Source organism: Camelus bactrianus, chromosome 16 (assembly GCF_048773025.1).
Source record: "Camelus bactrianus isolate YW-2024 breed Bactrian camel chromosome 16, ASM4877302v1, whole genome shotgun sequence".
Classification (NCBI taxonomy): domain Eukaryota; kingdom Metazoa; phylum Chordata; class Mammalia; order Artiodactyla; family Camelidae; genus Camelus; species Camelus bactrianus.
Window position 1 is genome coordinate 39931907 of NC_133554.1, and position 15220 is coordinate 39947126.

The following is a 15220-nucleotide window of genomic DNA, read 5'->3' on the forward strand; positions in this document are numbered from 1 at the left end:
CATTCTTGGAAGCAGTGGAGCTATTTTATTTTTAAATAATGTCTTATTAATTCTATGGGCTCCTTCTATCCCACTATGGTCTCAACCAGAGCAAGATGATACACATCTTAGAGGATGACCTAAGCTAAATCCCAAAGGGATCCAAAAAGCAGACAAAAGGGAAGGCTTACAGAGTAAAACAAAGCTACAGCCTGTAAGAAACACACCTCTCCTTCCCCTCCTCTCCTTGGACTCCCACTCTGGAGAACTCTGCTGTCCTTAATCTGATGGAACCCACCCTCTTCCCTCTTTACCCTCCACTCCCTTAAGAAATGTCTGGTCCCACCTCTGTCCTAGAAAGAACCACCGGATAATGATCTATGGTTGCCTACTTTCTTAATGCTCTCACCCCCAGCCCCCTAACCCCCTTTATCCTGAAAGACCATTTAAGGAGCTTAGCTTTTGGTACTCCTTAGCTGTACTTTAGAAGTTGTTTTGAGCAGCTAGGACTTCTTCAGACTGATCTTTAGGGAAATTCATTAGATATTCCAGTCCCTATCTGGTTCCTTACCATCAGGAACATACTTCCAAGATCCCCCAGTTCTCAGTCAGCATCCATGTCATCATCGACCACAGAAACTGTTGTGTATTTATTTCTCATCATCATCTCCAGTGCATTCTAGACCTCAAAAAGCCTTAGGAGAGACTGGAACCTGATAGCAAGGTTCAAATTAACTCTCTGAACCAAAGCTAGAAAACTAGAAATAGGCCTGCCTGTGATATCAGGTCTAAAATCAAGGAGAAAAAGAATCTTAATTCGTGTGTTATTTTGGAAGGCAGGGCCTGATTCTACCATCTTAACAGAAGCAGATTAACCTACAGAGGAGTTCATGCTTGTCTTTCATTTTATGTTCTGTTTTCTGAAAAAGAATCTTCCTTTACTAGCATTTACTTTGTGTTTTATGAACCTGAACAGCTGGTCCTTAAACCACATCACTTTTAGTGCTGTACCATTCTCAGTTTGGTTTCTAGCACAGAAAAGAAGAGGCAGGGCATCACGTTAGCAACCGTAATTGAGCTACTCTAGCCACAGATTAATGAACTCCATTTAGGATTCACATGGACCAGACAGTCATCTTGTATCTGTTCAGCACCAAGGCCACAAATGGCAACTTTCACCACGTGGACACTGCCACTGGTAACTATGGTCAAGATAGTGACAATGAAAGTGTATAGTTAGAACATGTTTAGACAAGGAAGCTTTTATAGACTTACATGATGTGTATTTTCAACTAGTCATTGCTGTCACAGGTGTATAAACATTTTATATGGGATCATTTTGATCAATTCTCAGTCATCCAAAGGTGGTTTATCTAGTTCAGTTAGGCCCTGACCGAAAAAACTGGGAGGCTAGGGCCAGATCTAATGAGCATTAAGACAACTAAGTGAATTTGTTTACTTTTAAACACATTCTAAACATAAATGAGTGCTTTACACTATAATTTACATAGTATCTTCTTGTGCATCTACTCCCTATCTAAAATAAAGTGTTAAACCATTCCCCCTTTCTCCCCAAAAATGCATTAAAAGAAATCTGCATTTCTGCTATCTAAATGAATTCTATGGTGCAAGACAAATACATCCTACTGCGTATGTTTTATATATCTTAATTTTTATCAGATACATATAAGGCATGTATGAGAAGGGTGACATTCCTTTCTCTTGGACTTCAGTAAAACTGTAATTTGAGACATGTAGTTTTGTTTTACATTATTTGTTTACCAGGACTAAAAATTATCCAAAGCCATTCACATTCAAGGCAGTAGATAACACTTTGGAAAGAATATTTGGCTCCAAGTCAACAATAGTTAAACAAACTCTAATTAAAAAAAAAAATTCTCTGAAGTATAATCTCCAGGATCCCTGGCACTATATTTTCTTGATAAGAGACTCTGTTGTTCTGCAGTAATGTTCCCTGTTTCCAAAGGTACAAAACTGGCCGTGAGCTTTGACTATTCAAGTCTGCTCTCTGGTGGGGAACTCAGGAGTGTCACCTGCTTCTCACAAGGCACACCTGGCATTCAGCACAAAAAAAGATACCGGACACTGAACACAAGTTATTATACACAATTGAATATCGCTGAGTAACAGAACAAGGGAAGGGAATGGAAAAAAGAAAAAGGACACAGAAAGCATGAAATACAGGTCATGGGGAAAGAATGTGTGGATTCCAATTTACAGACAAATGATGTGGGATGGAGTCAATTCCCATCCCCACAGCTAACCTGGGAGACAGACACCAAATGAGAAGAGGAAGGCAGGATACAATAGCTGAGAGTCAGTCATGACTACTTAGAAGGGTGAGAGTTTAAAGCTAGCTATAGGCAGACAAAGAATGGAGGAAACTATAGTTATTCAGAAAAGTCAGAAATGAGAAGGTAGTTCAATGATAACAACCAAGCCACTTGTAATGGAGCAAAATTGGTAACGCCACAAAATTTCAGTGCTTGGAACCACTACCAAAGTGACAGAATCTTAGAATCTTGATTTGTATGTACAATACAGAATTGTCCAGTAAAGTGTAAAGCACTGTAGAAACATCACTTCTTTGTTATAAAAATGCAAAGCTACAGTGCCCTTAAAAAATAATCTACTCTGATTTTTCATTCTTCCTGATAGAGTAACTGGGTTCAAAGGTAAAATGACCTATTGATCGTAGAGTAGAATGACTGCAAGGACACAAAAGTGGTCACAGAAAATAGCTGAACTTTGAAGAAAGTTCAGTGTGCTGAGGGTAAATGAACCAGTCACAAGAGGGGAGGAGATCTTGGTCACTGGCTGATAATGCACAGAAAGGCTCTCTCCTGCCTCCTGGTGGGGAATGAAAGAAAGGCAAGGATCTGTTTTAAAAACAAAAAAACCTACCTGTGCCAGCAAAAGCAGGTAGAGAAGGAAATACTTTCTGGAGCCATTAAATATATTTTCAGGCAGGAACAGACATAAATAGGTACACTTAAAAGGCATGTATCCTTCTGTGATGTTAAAGGAATGAGCTCATATGGATGATAACTAATAGTCAAATCATCACCTCGAGACTACTTCTAGAATGGTGTTTGTATCAAAGAAATAGAAATTCAGATTCTCCTGCCCCACTCCAGACCTACTGAATCAATCTGCACTTTAACATGATCCCTAGGGGATTTCAGTGCACATTAAAGTTTGAAAGCATTTCCTGAGAGCAAATCTATTCTCTCCCTCCCCCAAAACCTTGCTTTGTCAATGACTATTGCTCTCATTCACATTTGCCATCCCTTAGCACACTCGGCCTCCCTCACACTGTCCTAACTGCCAAAAAGCCTTCTCGCCTATCTGCAAGCCCTCTACTTCAAGATACCATACGTCACCCCAATTCTTCCCTTTTTCTGTCTTCCATGTCAGCAAGTCCTGACAGCTTCAATTCCAAGATACACCCCCAAACGTATTCATTTCTCTTCAGCCTCACTCTTCCCAACCTGGTTGGAACCACTGTAATCTCTCATCTAAACCACAAGGGCCTCATAACTGGTCTCCCTACTTCCTCTTGTACTGTTTTACCACACATTCTCAAAATACCCAGAGTGAAATATTTTTAAAACAAAAATTAAACCATGCCACTCCTCCTCAGCTTAAACTCCCCAGTGGCTACCTGACTTAGAACAAAAAACAGTCTCCTTACCACGGCTCACAGGCCCTGTAGAAGCCCGTTCTCATTTCCTCTATGAGATCTTTTCCAGCCACTCCCATCCTCTTTTCAAGCTCAAGCCACACTGCCTTCTTTTTGTTCCTCAAAAATACCCAGCCTTCTCCCGTATTAGGACTTTTGTACCTACTGTCCCCTGGGCCTGGTGTGCTCTGCGTCCAGATCTTTGTACAGCTGGATTCTTCCTGTTACTCATTCATGTCTCAGCTCAGATTTGACCTCAGAAGGCCTTTCTTAACCACCCTATAGATCGCTGCATTTTACGTTCTTCAGAGCACATATCTTCTCAGATCATTTCTTACTTACTTGTGTACTGTCTGTCTCCCCCAACAAGTATGTAAAGTCCCCGAGAGCAAGGACCATCCACGTGTGTTCTGGCTATCACTATACCCACAGTGCTTAGAACGTGTTTAATATTTAGCACTCGATATTTATGGAATAAATGAGTATCGACTTCTCTGCCCTGCACTGCTAAGCTTCTCGAAACCACCCATCTTTTCTGGTCATGGTCTGACTCCTTTCCATCTAGCTCCTCTGCTCCTCCATTCTACACACCCCTACTCAGGAAATCAGCAGCTCTTTCCGAGTCCTCACAGCCTTGGACCTGTCTGCAGCATCTGACACTGATGACCAGCACCCACATCACACAGTTCTGGCACCCACTTTTATAGAAATAGATGTTTCATGGAAATAGATATTTCTAGAATTCTTTACTGAGATCTATTTTATCCTTCCATCTTCCCTCAGGAATTTCAGTAATTCCCAAGGCTTCAGCCATCTGTCCTATCATCACTATCACTTTTCTAGATCACTCTCTTTCCTGAACTCTGGAATTGTATCCATATGCATGAAACACATTTCTAACTGGACAATGCCTTGGGACAAGGCCCTGTGAAGCCAAATGTTTCTCCCCTTCACAGTGGACTCTGAAAAGAGCCCCTCTTACTGACTTGTGTGATCCACAGCAGCATTCTTTCAGTTACCAGGCTTAAAGCCTTAAAGTTATTTTTAATGAGTCCTTGGCACATAAACTGCCAAGTCCTACAGATTTCCCCCCTAAGATCTCTCTCACATTTCTCTTCTTTCCATCTCTATCATCACTACCCTTATTCAGGCCAAATTAGCACCATTTGGACTCCAACCGCTTCTAACTGGTCTTCCTTCCAGTTTTCACCTATTTAACTAAATTAATCCCATAAAGTGCAGCTCTACTTCAAAAGGGAAATGCAATCTGTGAATATAATCTATTTCCTTTAAGAACCTCAAGGGAAAGATTAGTCCCTTATTCAGTGTCAGAGATGTCTTCTAAGGCCATCAAAAGGATAATTTCCTTTCCCAGAATCCAAAAGAGAAGATCACACTAGAAAATACTAGAAGACCGCATTAGAAAATGTTATTTCTTAGCAGTGGCGGATCTTAAACCAGAACCTCCTGAGAAGCTTTTAATACTTCAGATGCCATAACAAGACAGATACCAAAACAAAAAATAGCCAGGAAAACAATAAGAGAACAATGAGATGGGACTAACTCTAGAAACACCGAAACAGCTTCAGTAACTAAAATAAAGAGTTACTGGAAGATGAATAAACAGACTAATAGAACAGAACTGAATGTCTAGAGACTTTAGAAGTGTTAAAGATGGCATCTCAAATTAAGGGGTTGGGAGAGGATGGACTACTTGAAAAGACGTGGGTCAACTGGGGAGCCTTTGGGGAAAAAAGTTAGATCTACACCTCATACTCTACGCCAGGATAAGTTCTAAATGGATCAGAGACTCAAATATAAACATTTAAACACTATAAATAAAATATTACTAGAAGAAAAACTGAAGAATTATTTTATTATTTGAGTGGGAAAAAAAGCCTTTCTAATTAAAAACTATAAAAGATATTTGACTATACATCATGAAAAAAATTCTGCATAGTTAAAAAAAAGCAACAAACTAGGGGAAAAAATTGCAATTCACATCACAGTGGGCTAATTTCTGTGACATTTAAGAAGTACCTAGAAATTGAGAAAAGATCAAGAAGAAAAACAAGGATATGAATAGACAGTTTACAGAAAAGATGCCTAGCCCTACTAAAGGTAAGAAAATATAAACAAAAACTCAATGACATAGTTTCCCTATCAGACTGTTAACTTGTCAACTGTTTACATATCAGATTGGGAAAGATCCAATTGCTTGATAAATACACTGCCTTGACAAAACTAAAGGGAAACAGGTTCTATCAGATACTGCTGATGACAGTGTCAACTGGTAGAATCCCCAGAGGATAATTTGGCATTATATATCAAAATTTCAGACACATATTTTCCCTGACTCAAAAATTCTACTTCTAGAAACATAACCTACAAGTATACATGCACATATACAACATGATGTGTGTATAAGATTGTTTACTACAGTATTTTTAATAGAAGTTTGAAAATAACCAGATTGCCCATTAATAGGGACCAGATAAACTAATTACAGTACATTCAGACAATGGAATACTATGAAAATATTTTTTAAAATGCAGAAACTCTCTATGTATCAATATGGAACAATTTCCAAGACATTAAGTAAAAAAAAAATTGTGCAAAAATATGAATAATATACTAATAGCTGTGCAACAAAAGGAGAGGAAAATATGTTTGTATTGAATAGTAAAAGAAAAAAAAAGATCTTTGGAAGGGTAACAGCTAATTCCAATAACAGAAACTTATAAAACTAATTTGGTGGTGCACAGAAACTGGAAGGATGGAAAACAGGGTGGGAAGAAGACTTTTCATTGTGTATCTTTTTACGTTTTTTGTGCTTAAAAATTTTTTATTCAAAGAAGTCTTTAAAATAAAAAATAAAAATAGAGATAACTAGGCTCCATTCTCAGGGAAACTGACCTCCTAGGTCTGGAGCAAGTCTAAGCCAATATACTTGCTTTTAGGAGCCACTGCTATAGAATTTCCTAAGCAAATCAGGATAGCTTCCTGTCTCTTCTCATGGCTGTGACAGATACTCTTTCTGGTCTTTGTTTTATGTTTTGTTTTTAACAGTTTTGGCAGAGAATACATATAATAATCCTAAGGGAATCTGGAGGCTAAAAGAAAGTAGACACTCAGAGAAAACACTGCAATAGAAGTGACTACATGTTTCCAAAACAGATCTGCCTCCTCTGTCACCACAAACAACCTGCACTTCTCTTCTATCCTGGAAAAAAATGCCTTTAGCATAAACACATTTCATTCAAAGCTATCTGAATTTCATGGCCATTGACTTAAGTCATCATTCTGATGTGCCTATAAGGCTAGGCAAACCATAGGTACTAATTTGTGGCTTTAAAACCACAGCTAGACTCCTCTTTACCAAAGAGTCAGTTTCAATAAAGAGGAGTCACTTGGGAATTGTAAAAATCGAAAGACCTACCACATAGGATGCTGTAGTCAACAGTTTACACAGAATCATTAAGTAAATAATCCTATAAAACATCCATACTCAGAACCTGGGATGGTGGTGGTTCACTCTCTTTCTGAGGTTAGGAGCAGGGGAGAAAAGATATATGAAATACATCTGCCTAATTCTTACCAGCCAAGCCTAGGATCAGGACATGGATTTTTAGATACAACATTTAAAAGATCTTTAAAGCAAACATCAAAAGCCAACAGGGTGCTTATCATCTGCAGTATTATCTCAGCCCTTCTCCATAACTCTTTACAGACCTGTCATCGTTACTACATCCCACCATCTTATTATAATCATAAGTAAAGGCAAATTATGCAGGTGATATGGCCTCAATGAGAGATCATTCCAAGCAGGGAGAAAAGAAAACTAACATTTACTGGAAAAGTGCTATGTGTCAGGCACCATGTCTTACATTCTTATATTTAATTCCTTACTTGACCACCAGTCCCTCTCCCTGGCCCAAAATCCAGTAAGGAATATATTTTATACCCCAAACTGAATCTCAGACAGGTTAAGTATTTTATCCAAGATCACAGAGCTGTTAAGTGATAGGGCCAGAACTGAAACCCGTGTCCCACTCCAAAGCCTATTTTTTCCTTACTATACTCAGATATCACTCTTAAAAAGGAACACTTAAGGAGTAAAGAAAGAGGTAAAATGAGATAATTGAAATGTATTTGGCAAAATGAAACTCTGCATTCATCCACTCAACAAATATTTAAACTGCTATTGTGTCAAGCTAGACATGTTACACTTAAACAAACTGAGACTTGAGAGCTTAAGGAACCTGTCCCAGCTCACATGGCTAAGTAATGAGAAGATCAGAACTCAGACAGTTTGACTCCAGAGACCATGCTCTCAACTACTGGCTCTCTAAAATTCAAGGAAAACGAGAGTGAGGCATTAGTGTCACCCATTGCAGTGAGAAAAATTAGGCCATTTTAATACCACACAGTCTTAAAAGGAGACTGTTAGGGATTCCTAGTTATGGGCCCACTGGATGAAAAAAGGGAAACGTCTGTATTTTTCTCAAAGCAATTTCATAGTTTTATACATATTCATCTGGATTAGGGATAGTATTAAGTAGTAAAGACTCTTAACTGCCTTGATAATAAACATAACTACCTTACATTTGTTTAATGCTTTGTAAGTTTTCCAAAATGTTTTCACAAGCACTATTCTAACTGATAAAACCATCAATAGTTTCCTATCTTTATTCCTACAGAATAAAGCCAAAACTCTTGGCATCTACCTAAGATCCCTCACAGCTCTGCCTTTCTAGTTGAATTTGCTACCAAACACACTCACAAAATGTTGTTTCAGCTTCCTTGTTCTCTGAAGATTCCACCTTTGTTCACGCCACTGTACATGCAATTCCTATTGTCTGGAATGGTCTTCCCAATTACCCATCTGGTAATTTCTACTGCTCTTTCAAGAGCTGATTCAAGAATCTTCCCCATGAAGCTTTCAGCTCACTGAATTAATCACTTCCTTCTCTGTGACCACCAAATCCTTGTTTACACATCTCTAGCATAGGATTCATTATAATATTCACTTATTTCTTTTCCAAAGAGATTGAGCTCCTTGAGAGAAGAGACTATGTCTTTCTGATCTTTGTACCCCCAGTTCCAAACTCCTAGCAGGTATTCAACGCTTATGAACTGAATAAAAGAATGAGTTATATAGAACACTCAACTGGGAATTAGAACATCTAAGTACAAATCCCATCAAACTGCAAAGTTTACACCTCAGCTTTCTCAGCTATAAAATAAGTCATTTTCAATTCAATTTAACATTTATTGCAATGACCATGCTTCCAAATCAGTGTAACAGACAGGAATATTCTGACGGTTCTTTAAAAAGGTAACAAAAAATCCAAATAATTGTTATTACCTCCTCCATCATGATGTCCTGTGTGGCTGAGATCTCTCCTTTGGTTGCTCCACTATGTACCAGGTTCCGTAGTCGTATACAGAATTCTCTCATCTATGACAGAAACTTATTCAGAACTCCAAGAGTTACCCATATTCAACTGTATATGAGCCTAGTAGACCAGTGGGAGCTCTGTTTTGAAATACAACTCAGCCAAGACCCAGGGCAAAGTTCTAAAGCAAGTGTGCTTTCCCCCAAACAGTCCACTTAAACATGCAGCTATAAACACTTTCTGTAAGGAGAAAAGACATGGAATTTTCCCAAATACTAGATAGAACTGCTCCTGCTCTGCAACTGATGGTACCCTCTGTGACAGTCTGTGCCTGGGGATGGGGAAAACATGTCTTTCCAGAAAGCCGACCACCCTCAGGAAACGCAGGAAACAAGATGATGATGCCATTAAGTCACTCTAATGGATTTTAATCTAGAATTTTACTGGTTGTCCATTTCTTCCCTGTAAAATTATTATGACCATGGCTATGCCAACCCCCAATATAGTTTCATTTTTGCTGTTTTCAATTTTGAGAGATGCCTGAGATAAAGGTGAACCATAAACCTAAGCACAGTGCTGAAAAGGATCTTGCTCCCACCTGAAATGAAATGTAATGATATACCATTAATGATCTTTTAGCCTGTGGATAACATTCTCCAGAGTTTCCTGGGTGAAAAACAACCTACTTCTAATACTGGGGAAACATATTTATAGTTTGTTTTAAAATGCATTCTTTCTCCCAGTGATGACAATTCCAACTTTAGCCTCATAGATCAAGACAGTGGATACTGGTAACTCTCAGTTCTCAAAAAAGATGTCTGGCTGGCAGAGTAGCATCCCTGTAGGATTTATAATCCACCCTGGGAAAATAGGTTATGTAGAGAAGAGAGAATGATTCATTAAGATAACTGAGGCAATAAAAAGCAGTTCAGTGACTATATCAAATGTTGAGTGAGTAGACAAATCACACTGATGTAGTCTGGGGAAACCTCAGAACTCCGAATACTCTTTAAGGAAGTCTTCCAAAGAGTTCTTTTTGGTTTTACTAGAATTATAAAGCTTCCGAGTCCATCTCCACTAGAGCCAAGTGAGAGGCCCAACACCCAGTGTGCTTGTGGCTCATACTGAGAACAGGATCTTCTTTCCTCAGTAGCCATAAGAATTCATTAAAATCAATAAAAATAAAGGTGGGAGATTTTTTAAAGGAAGGAAAAAAACCCACCCTAATCTCAATTATTTTTGAAGTTAACATGTAGCTACATTGCCTTCGACAAACACTGAGTAGTTATCTTACACATACACTGTGTACACTGAAGTGCCCGGGAATCCTCCTGGAAAATCAGTTAGGAGTGTCAAGGTAAGTATACGACATTCAATCCCACCCTGCTCCATATGCTGTACCTTGTGATTCAGAATATCATTCATCCTTCTGGTTGCCTCTGTTGTGTAAGATTCAGGAAAGCATTTCTTAGGGACAACACCATATTTTTCTAGAAGAAAACAAATTTGGCTGTTGAATAAGGTGAAAGTATACTTCAGCATTAGAAATCCTGGCAAAAACAGCTACTGCTTTTTAAAATAGGCCATATGTTGCTAGTCTAATCAGAAAACCTAACAACCTTATGCTTCATGTTATTAAACAGGTTATTCAACCTGCATATTTATCCATCTTAGAATTAATTATATTCTTTTTTATCTATCATACTTTGTAAAGTACTCAGCATGATGAGGTTTTCCCAAAAGACAACAATTTTTTGAATGAGGACACTTTCAAGCAGTTGCAGTTTCAATGTGTTTATTGATTACATCAATGGACAAGAGATAAACTTTTTCACAGAAAGTTAGTTCTACTTAACACAATCTTTACTTCTTTAACCCAACCTTCACAGTACTTATCTCCTTACCTCTACCTTAAGAAAGGCACTCAATAAGTAAGAATGTGAGACAAAGGTTATTAGAGATAGCTGTATACTCTTTTGGGGACCATGTCTACTCTACATAACCACCAAAAAAATGGCCTATGCCTAACTATCGATCCTTGCTTGGTCATGCTGGGTTTCGGTTCCACCAGAGAAAGGTTCTTACCAATAATATTGACAAGCATATCCCATTGGCCACCATCATTTGCAGGATTCGTAAGCAAATACTGCACCAGCCTACCATCCTCAGGCTCCTTTTTCTGGGCTGTGTCCACAAAGGCGTTTAAGAAGAAGTAACAGCGTTCAACCTAGAGTAAGAGAAGTCAAATAAGATTAAAGGGAAAAAGAGCTAAATCTTTATTGGCATTACCAACGGAACAGGAGTCCTGGAACTACTGCAGACCCAAGAGAGCAGGAATTTTAAAACTAAAGCTGGTAATTAAGTATCAGTATCTGGCTTCAATATTTGAAGTCTTTAAAAAAAAATCTGTCTGTGTATATTCCAATAGTTTATTCAAAACAATGCACTGTTTTATTCTGAAACAAAATCTGATATTTAGAATCTTCAGTCAATAAAGATCTAATAGACACATATATACTTTAAAGATTAAAAAAAAGGAATAAAATTATCTACTATTTTTCAGACAAGTACTGCCCAGAGAAAGGGAATTAGGTCCTAAAAAGGCCAAATAACCTAAATAAAGATGCTAAAGGGGAAATTATAAAACAAAATTAAAAATTTTAAATAAGTTAAGAAACAAGAAAGTAGCAGGGTTAAGTCAGCAGACTTATTATTTAACTACAAAAAGTAGGCACTTATCAACCAAAATCATTTCTGCCTCTGAAAAGAGTCAACTTTTGATACTTTGGAAATCAGAATAGTGTCCCATCTATAATGGAAAGCAGACTATAACTAGAAAAGCAAGAAATGGAGAGTCCCTGCCAAGGTTGATACTGAAACAAAAAGATCTTGCAAGTCCCGTACCTTGTCCCAGAAAAAGAGGTAAGACTGACTAAACTCAAATTCCTCAATATTTAATTTTCTCATGAATGGAAGTCTCATAACATTCAGACAAGAAAAGATCCAGCATCTCCCTGCAACAAGAAAAAAAACCAAGAAATTATGACAAGCGTTCACATAGATTACATTGTTCCAACTATATTCCTCAACACTGAATCCATGACAAGATCGTGGACAACTTAAGACTAAGTCAAAAAAGAGCAGAAAACTTTAAAAACAACAACAACAAAACAAAACAAGGTAGTAATTACTATTTGCAATATACATGCAAAGATTTAATATCCTTAATATATAAAAAACCTCTTTATGTATCACATAAAGAATCCATAACTAATTACCTAAGAAAACTACATTAGAAAAAAAAATACTGCTAGAGAAACATGAGCAGAGATCATGAAGAGCTAATTTCATAGCCAAAAAAGATACAAATGGCAAAGAAACATTTTTTAAAGTTCATCATAAGACACCTGTTAAACAGGGAAACATTATTTTTTAATTGATAATGCCCGATATTGGCAAGGACTTTGGGAAACAGCATTATTATACACTCTGGATAGGAATATAAAAAGGCATTTTGTGTTACAAACTGGTCTATTGGTGGGAACTGAGTTCATTAGCACATCTGTTCAAGCTGCAAACAAAAGGTATATTTAAAAATAACATTTGATGACATTTTTAGGGAATTACACTGCATCTTTTCCATTCCGTACATTTGTACACGGCCCTCCCTCAGGGCAATATGAGGTATGAACATTTTTGTGTGGTCTGTTTTGTATCACCAACATGTATCTACAAGATATGGGGTTGCAATCACATAACTTCAGGACAGAGTATAGTGAATTACATTCAAACAGATGACCATGAACAAGTCAGTCACTTTAGTGCTCAAATCAAGTATATTAACAACCTGTCTCAAAACGGAGTCATCAAAACGAGTCACAGAATAATGTTCTTGGACCTGCCTGTACCTGCGCCTGTTCTCTAAGAACTTAACTACAAGTTCTTTTGCTCCAAATCTTTGCTCCCCTGAGGCCATTCTTAGATAAGACACAATGGGAAGCTGTCAAGAAAGGGAAAGTGTGCAAGAAGTTTGCAGTTCTTACCTGAGCTCTTCTGGTTGGTGACTGGCTTGCCTTCCTGATGCACAGCGTGCTGGAACACATGCTGAGCCCCCTGGACCGTGGCCCTCTTCAGGCAGATGTCCAGCAGGTCGTGGGTGGTGCCAACATTCTGAGCCAGGACGAACTGAGGGTCAGAATTCAGTTTCTGAAGCAGAGCAGCTACCTTCTCCGTATTCAGCCCTGCTGGAAGACCAAACGAGATTACAAATCAAAGAGAGGCTGAGGAGAACTGAACCAGGACTCCCACACTCCGGCTCTAACTTGGTAAGAGCATCCTGAGGTGACCAATTCAGCGGAGAAGCCCTTACTCGTGCCCTCCCCCACGATGCTGCCTCCCTCCGGGCCGCTCCTGCCCGCCCAGAAGGCTCCATCCTCGCCATCGCCCCGGGTCCCAGCCCCGGCCCTCCGCCGCCGCCGCCGCCGGGCCTCGGGGGCGCAGCTGAGCCCCCAGAGGGCACCCTGGCAAGGCCTCGGCGGGGAGGACCGGCGCCTCACCCGCGTCATTCATGGTGCCCACGCTGCCTGGGTTGGAGAACGGTAGTTTTCGGGGTCCTCAGGCCCGACCTGCCTCTCTCACCCCGAGCGCCGGAAAGAGGAAACCGGCTCGGTGGCGGCTGAAGCCGAGAGAAACGGGGTCCGCGGAGGGACAAAACTCCCCCCACGCGTTGCTGAGTCAGCGCCTTCGGGGCCGGCCCCGCCCGGGGGAGGGCCGAGGGGGCGGGCTCACTGACGCGCTCCGCCCGGCCGGCGCCCCGACCCGACGCCGCCCCCGCTCCCCGCCGGCGCTGCCTGCGCTCCACCCGCACGGTGCCCTCGGCCTCCGCCCGACGCAATCGCTTACTGGCTCCCGGGACGCCCTCCTGGCTCTGAGGGGGCGCCCCTCGGGGTTCCATGCTGGGCCCAGAGGCCGAATACTCTAGCATCGTGAAACTGACCTCGCTGAGCCTTCCAGAAGCCGAAAAGTGGCTCGAGGCGGTAGGGTGGGCCGGAGGACTTAAAAATTAAACGCTGGTCTCAGGATGGGTTGACTTGTCACAAAAAAATGAACCCAAAGACCATTCTAGTAGGCAACCTTTGCTGACCAGTCACTGCACCTTCCGATGGCAACTTGTTGCTTGGATTCTAGTCAGAACCAAATTTTCGTGTTTGAGGGGAAATTGGAACCAGGCTCTTTCTCACTCCTCAGAATCTACCCCGGTTCTACAAATATACAATTGCTCATTTCAAGGAAACTACCCATTCTGGGCTTCATGGAGTCGGTGAGTGCCTCCTACCTACTAGACCAGCCTGCACTGTGGAGTTTAACTTAAGGGGAATGACAGAAGCCAGTCTTAGGCATCAGTACTGTTTTGCCCGGCCCTCTACAAAACCTGCAAATGAGCAGGGCCCCCTACACAGGCTTTCAGGATAAGTCAGAGGTTTAACAAGAGGTTTGAGATGGTGAAGCCTTTTTATATTGTTTTTCCTGCTCTTAAAATCTCAGACCTTAGCGAGATGTTGGGATGGGACCCACAGGTGATAAAACATACACAAATAGATCTGCCTACCACTGAAAAGCCGGACTTTGTTCCTCAGAACAGTGAGCCCTTCTGTGGAACCTTGAATCTAGCTTCTAGATTGAAAATAATCTCTGGTTAGGAGCTCTAATATCTGGGGGAAAAGTCTATACTCAGACACCAGTTAGTTATTTGAGAAGTCACCGTCCCTGTGGCCCTAGAGAGACCTTGCTAAAGTTTTGCAACATGATGTAGCAACTATCTCCTGCCCTGTTCTGAGATTCTTCTGATGTGTGAAGAAAAGAAACAGGCTGAAAATTATGCTGAGAGAAATCTTGGGTCCTTTTGCAAAATGATGTTCAAGCATCCTGCCCAATTCAATTCATAAAATTTCATTCGATATCTACCGTATAACAGGCACTGGGCAAGCTACTAATGATATGGAGACCAATGAGCTTACATTTGCCCTTAAACACACCATGCAGTGGGAAAGATGCAAGATAACTTTTAGACAATCTATACAAACATGTCAATAGAACTATAGAAACAGTGAGGAAGGAGCTGTTAATTAGGACTAGGGGT

At 40.1% G+C, this 15220-nt stretch overlaps 1 protein-coding gene across 4 annotated transcripts in view; it reads right to left on the reverse strand.

Moving 5' to 3' along the window:
• Positions 1 to 14080, reverse strand: part of BLMH (bleomycin hydrolase) — a 35027-nt gene extending 20947 nt beyond the window's left edge. Inside the window, exons 1-6 of one of the 4 annotated variants that reach the window (XM_074343185.1) lie at positions 13720 to 14080; positions 13125 to 13322; positions 11986 to 12095; positions 11167 to 11308; positions 10483 to 10571; positions 9051 to 9143 (exon numbers count right to left, since the gene is read on the reverse strand). In XM_074343185.1, coding sequence (XP_074199286.1) covers positions 9051 to 9143; positions 10483 to 10571; positions 11167 to 11308; positions 11986 to 12095; positions 13125 to 13322; positions 13720 to 14065 — 978 coding nt within the window. In that variant the 5' untranslated portion in view covers positions 14066 to 14080. Of the gene's footprint in view, positions 1 to 9050; positions 9144 to 10482; positions 10572 to 11166; positions 11309 to 11985; positions 12096 to 13124; positions 13326 to 13637 lie in introns of all 4 variants that reach the window. The other 3 variants (XM_074343184.1, XM_074343187.1, XM_074343186.1) reach the window with 3 other exon arrangements.
• Positions 14081 to 15220: the final 1140 nt, after the last annotated feature.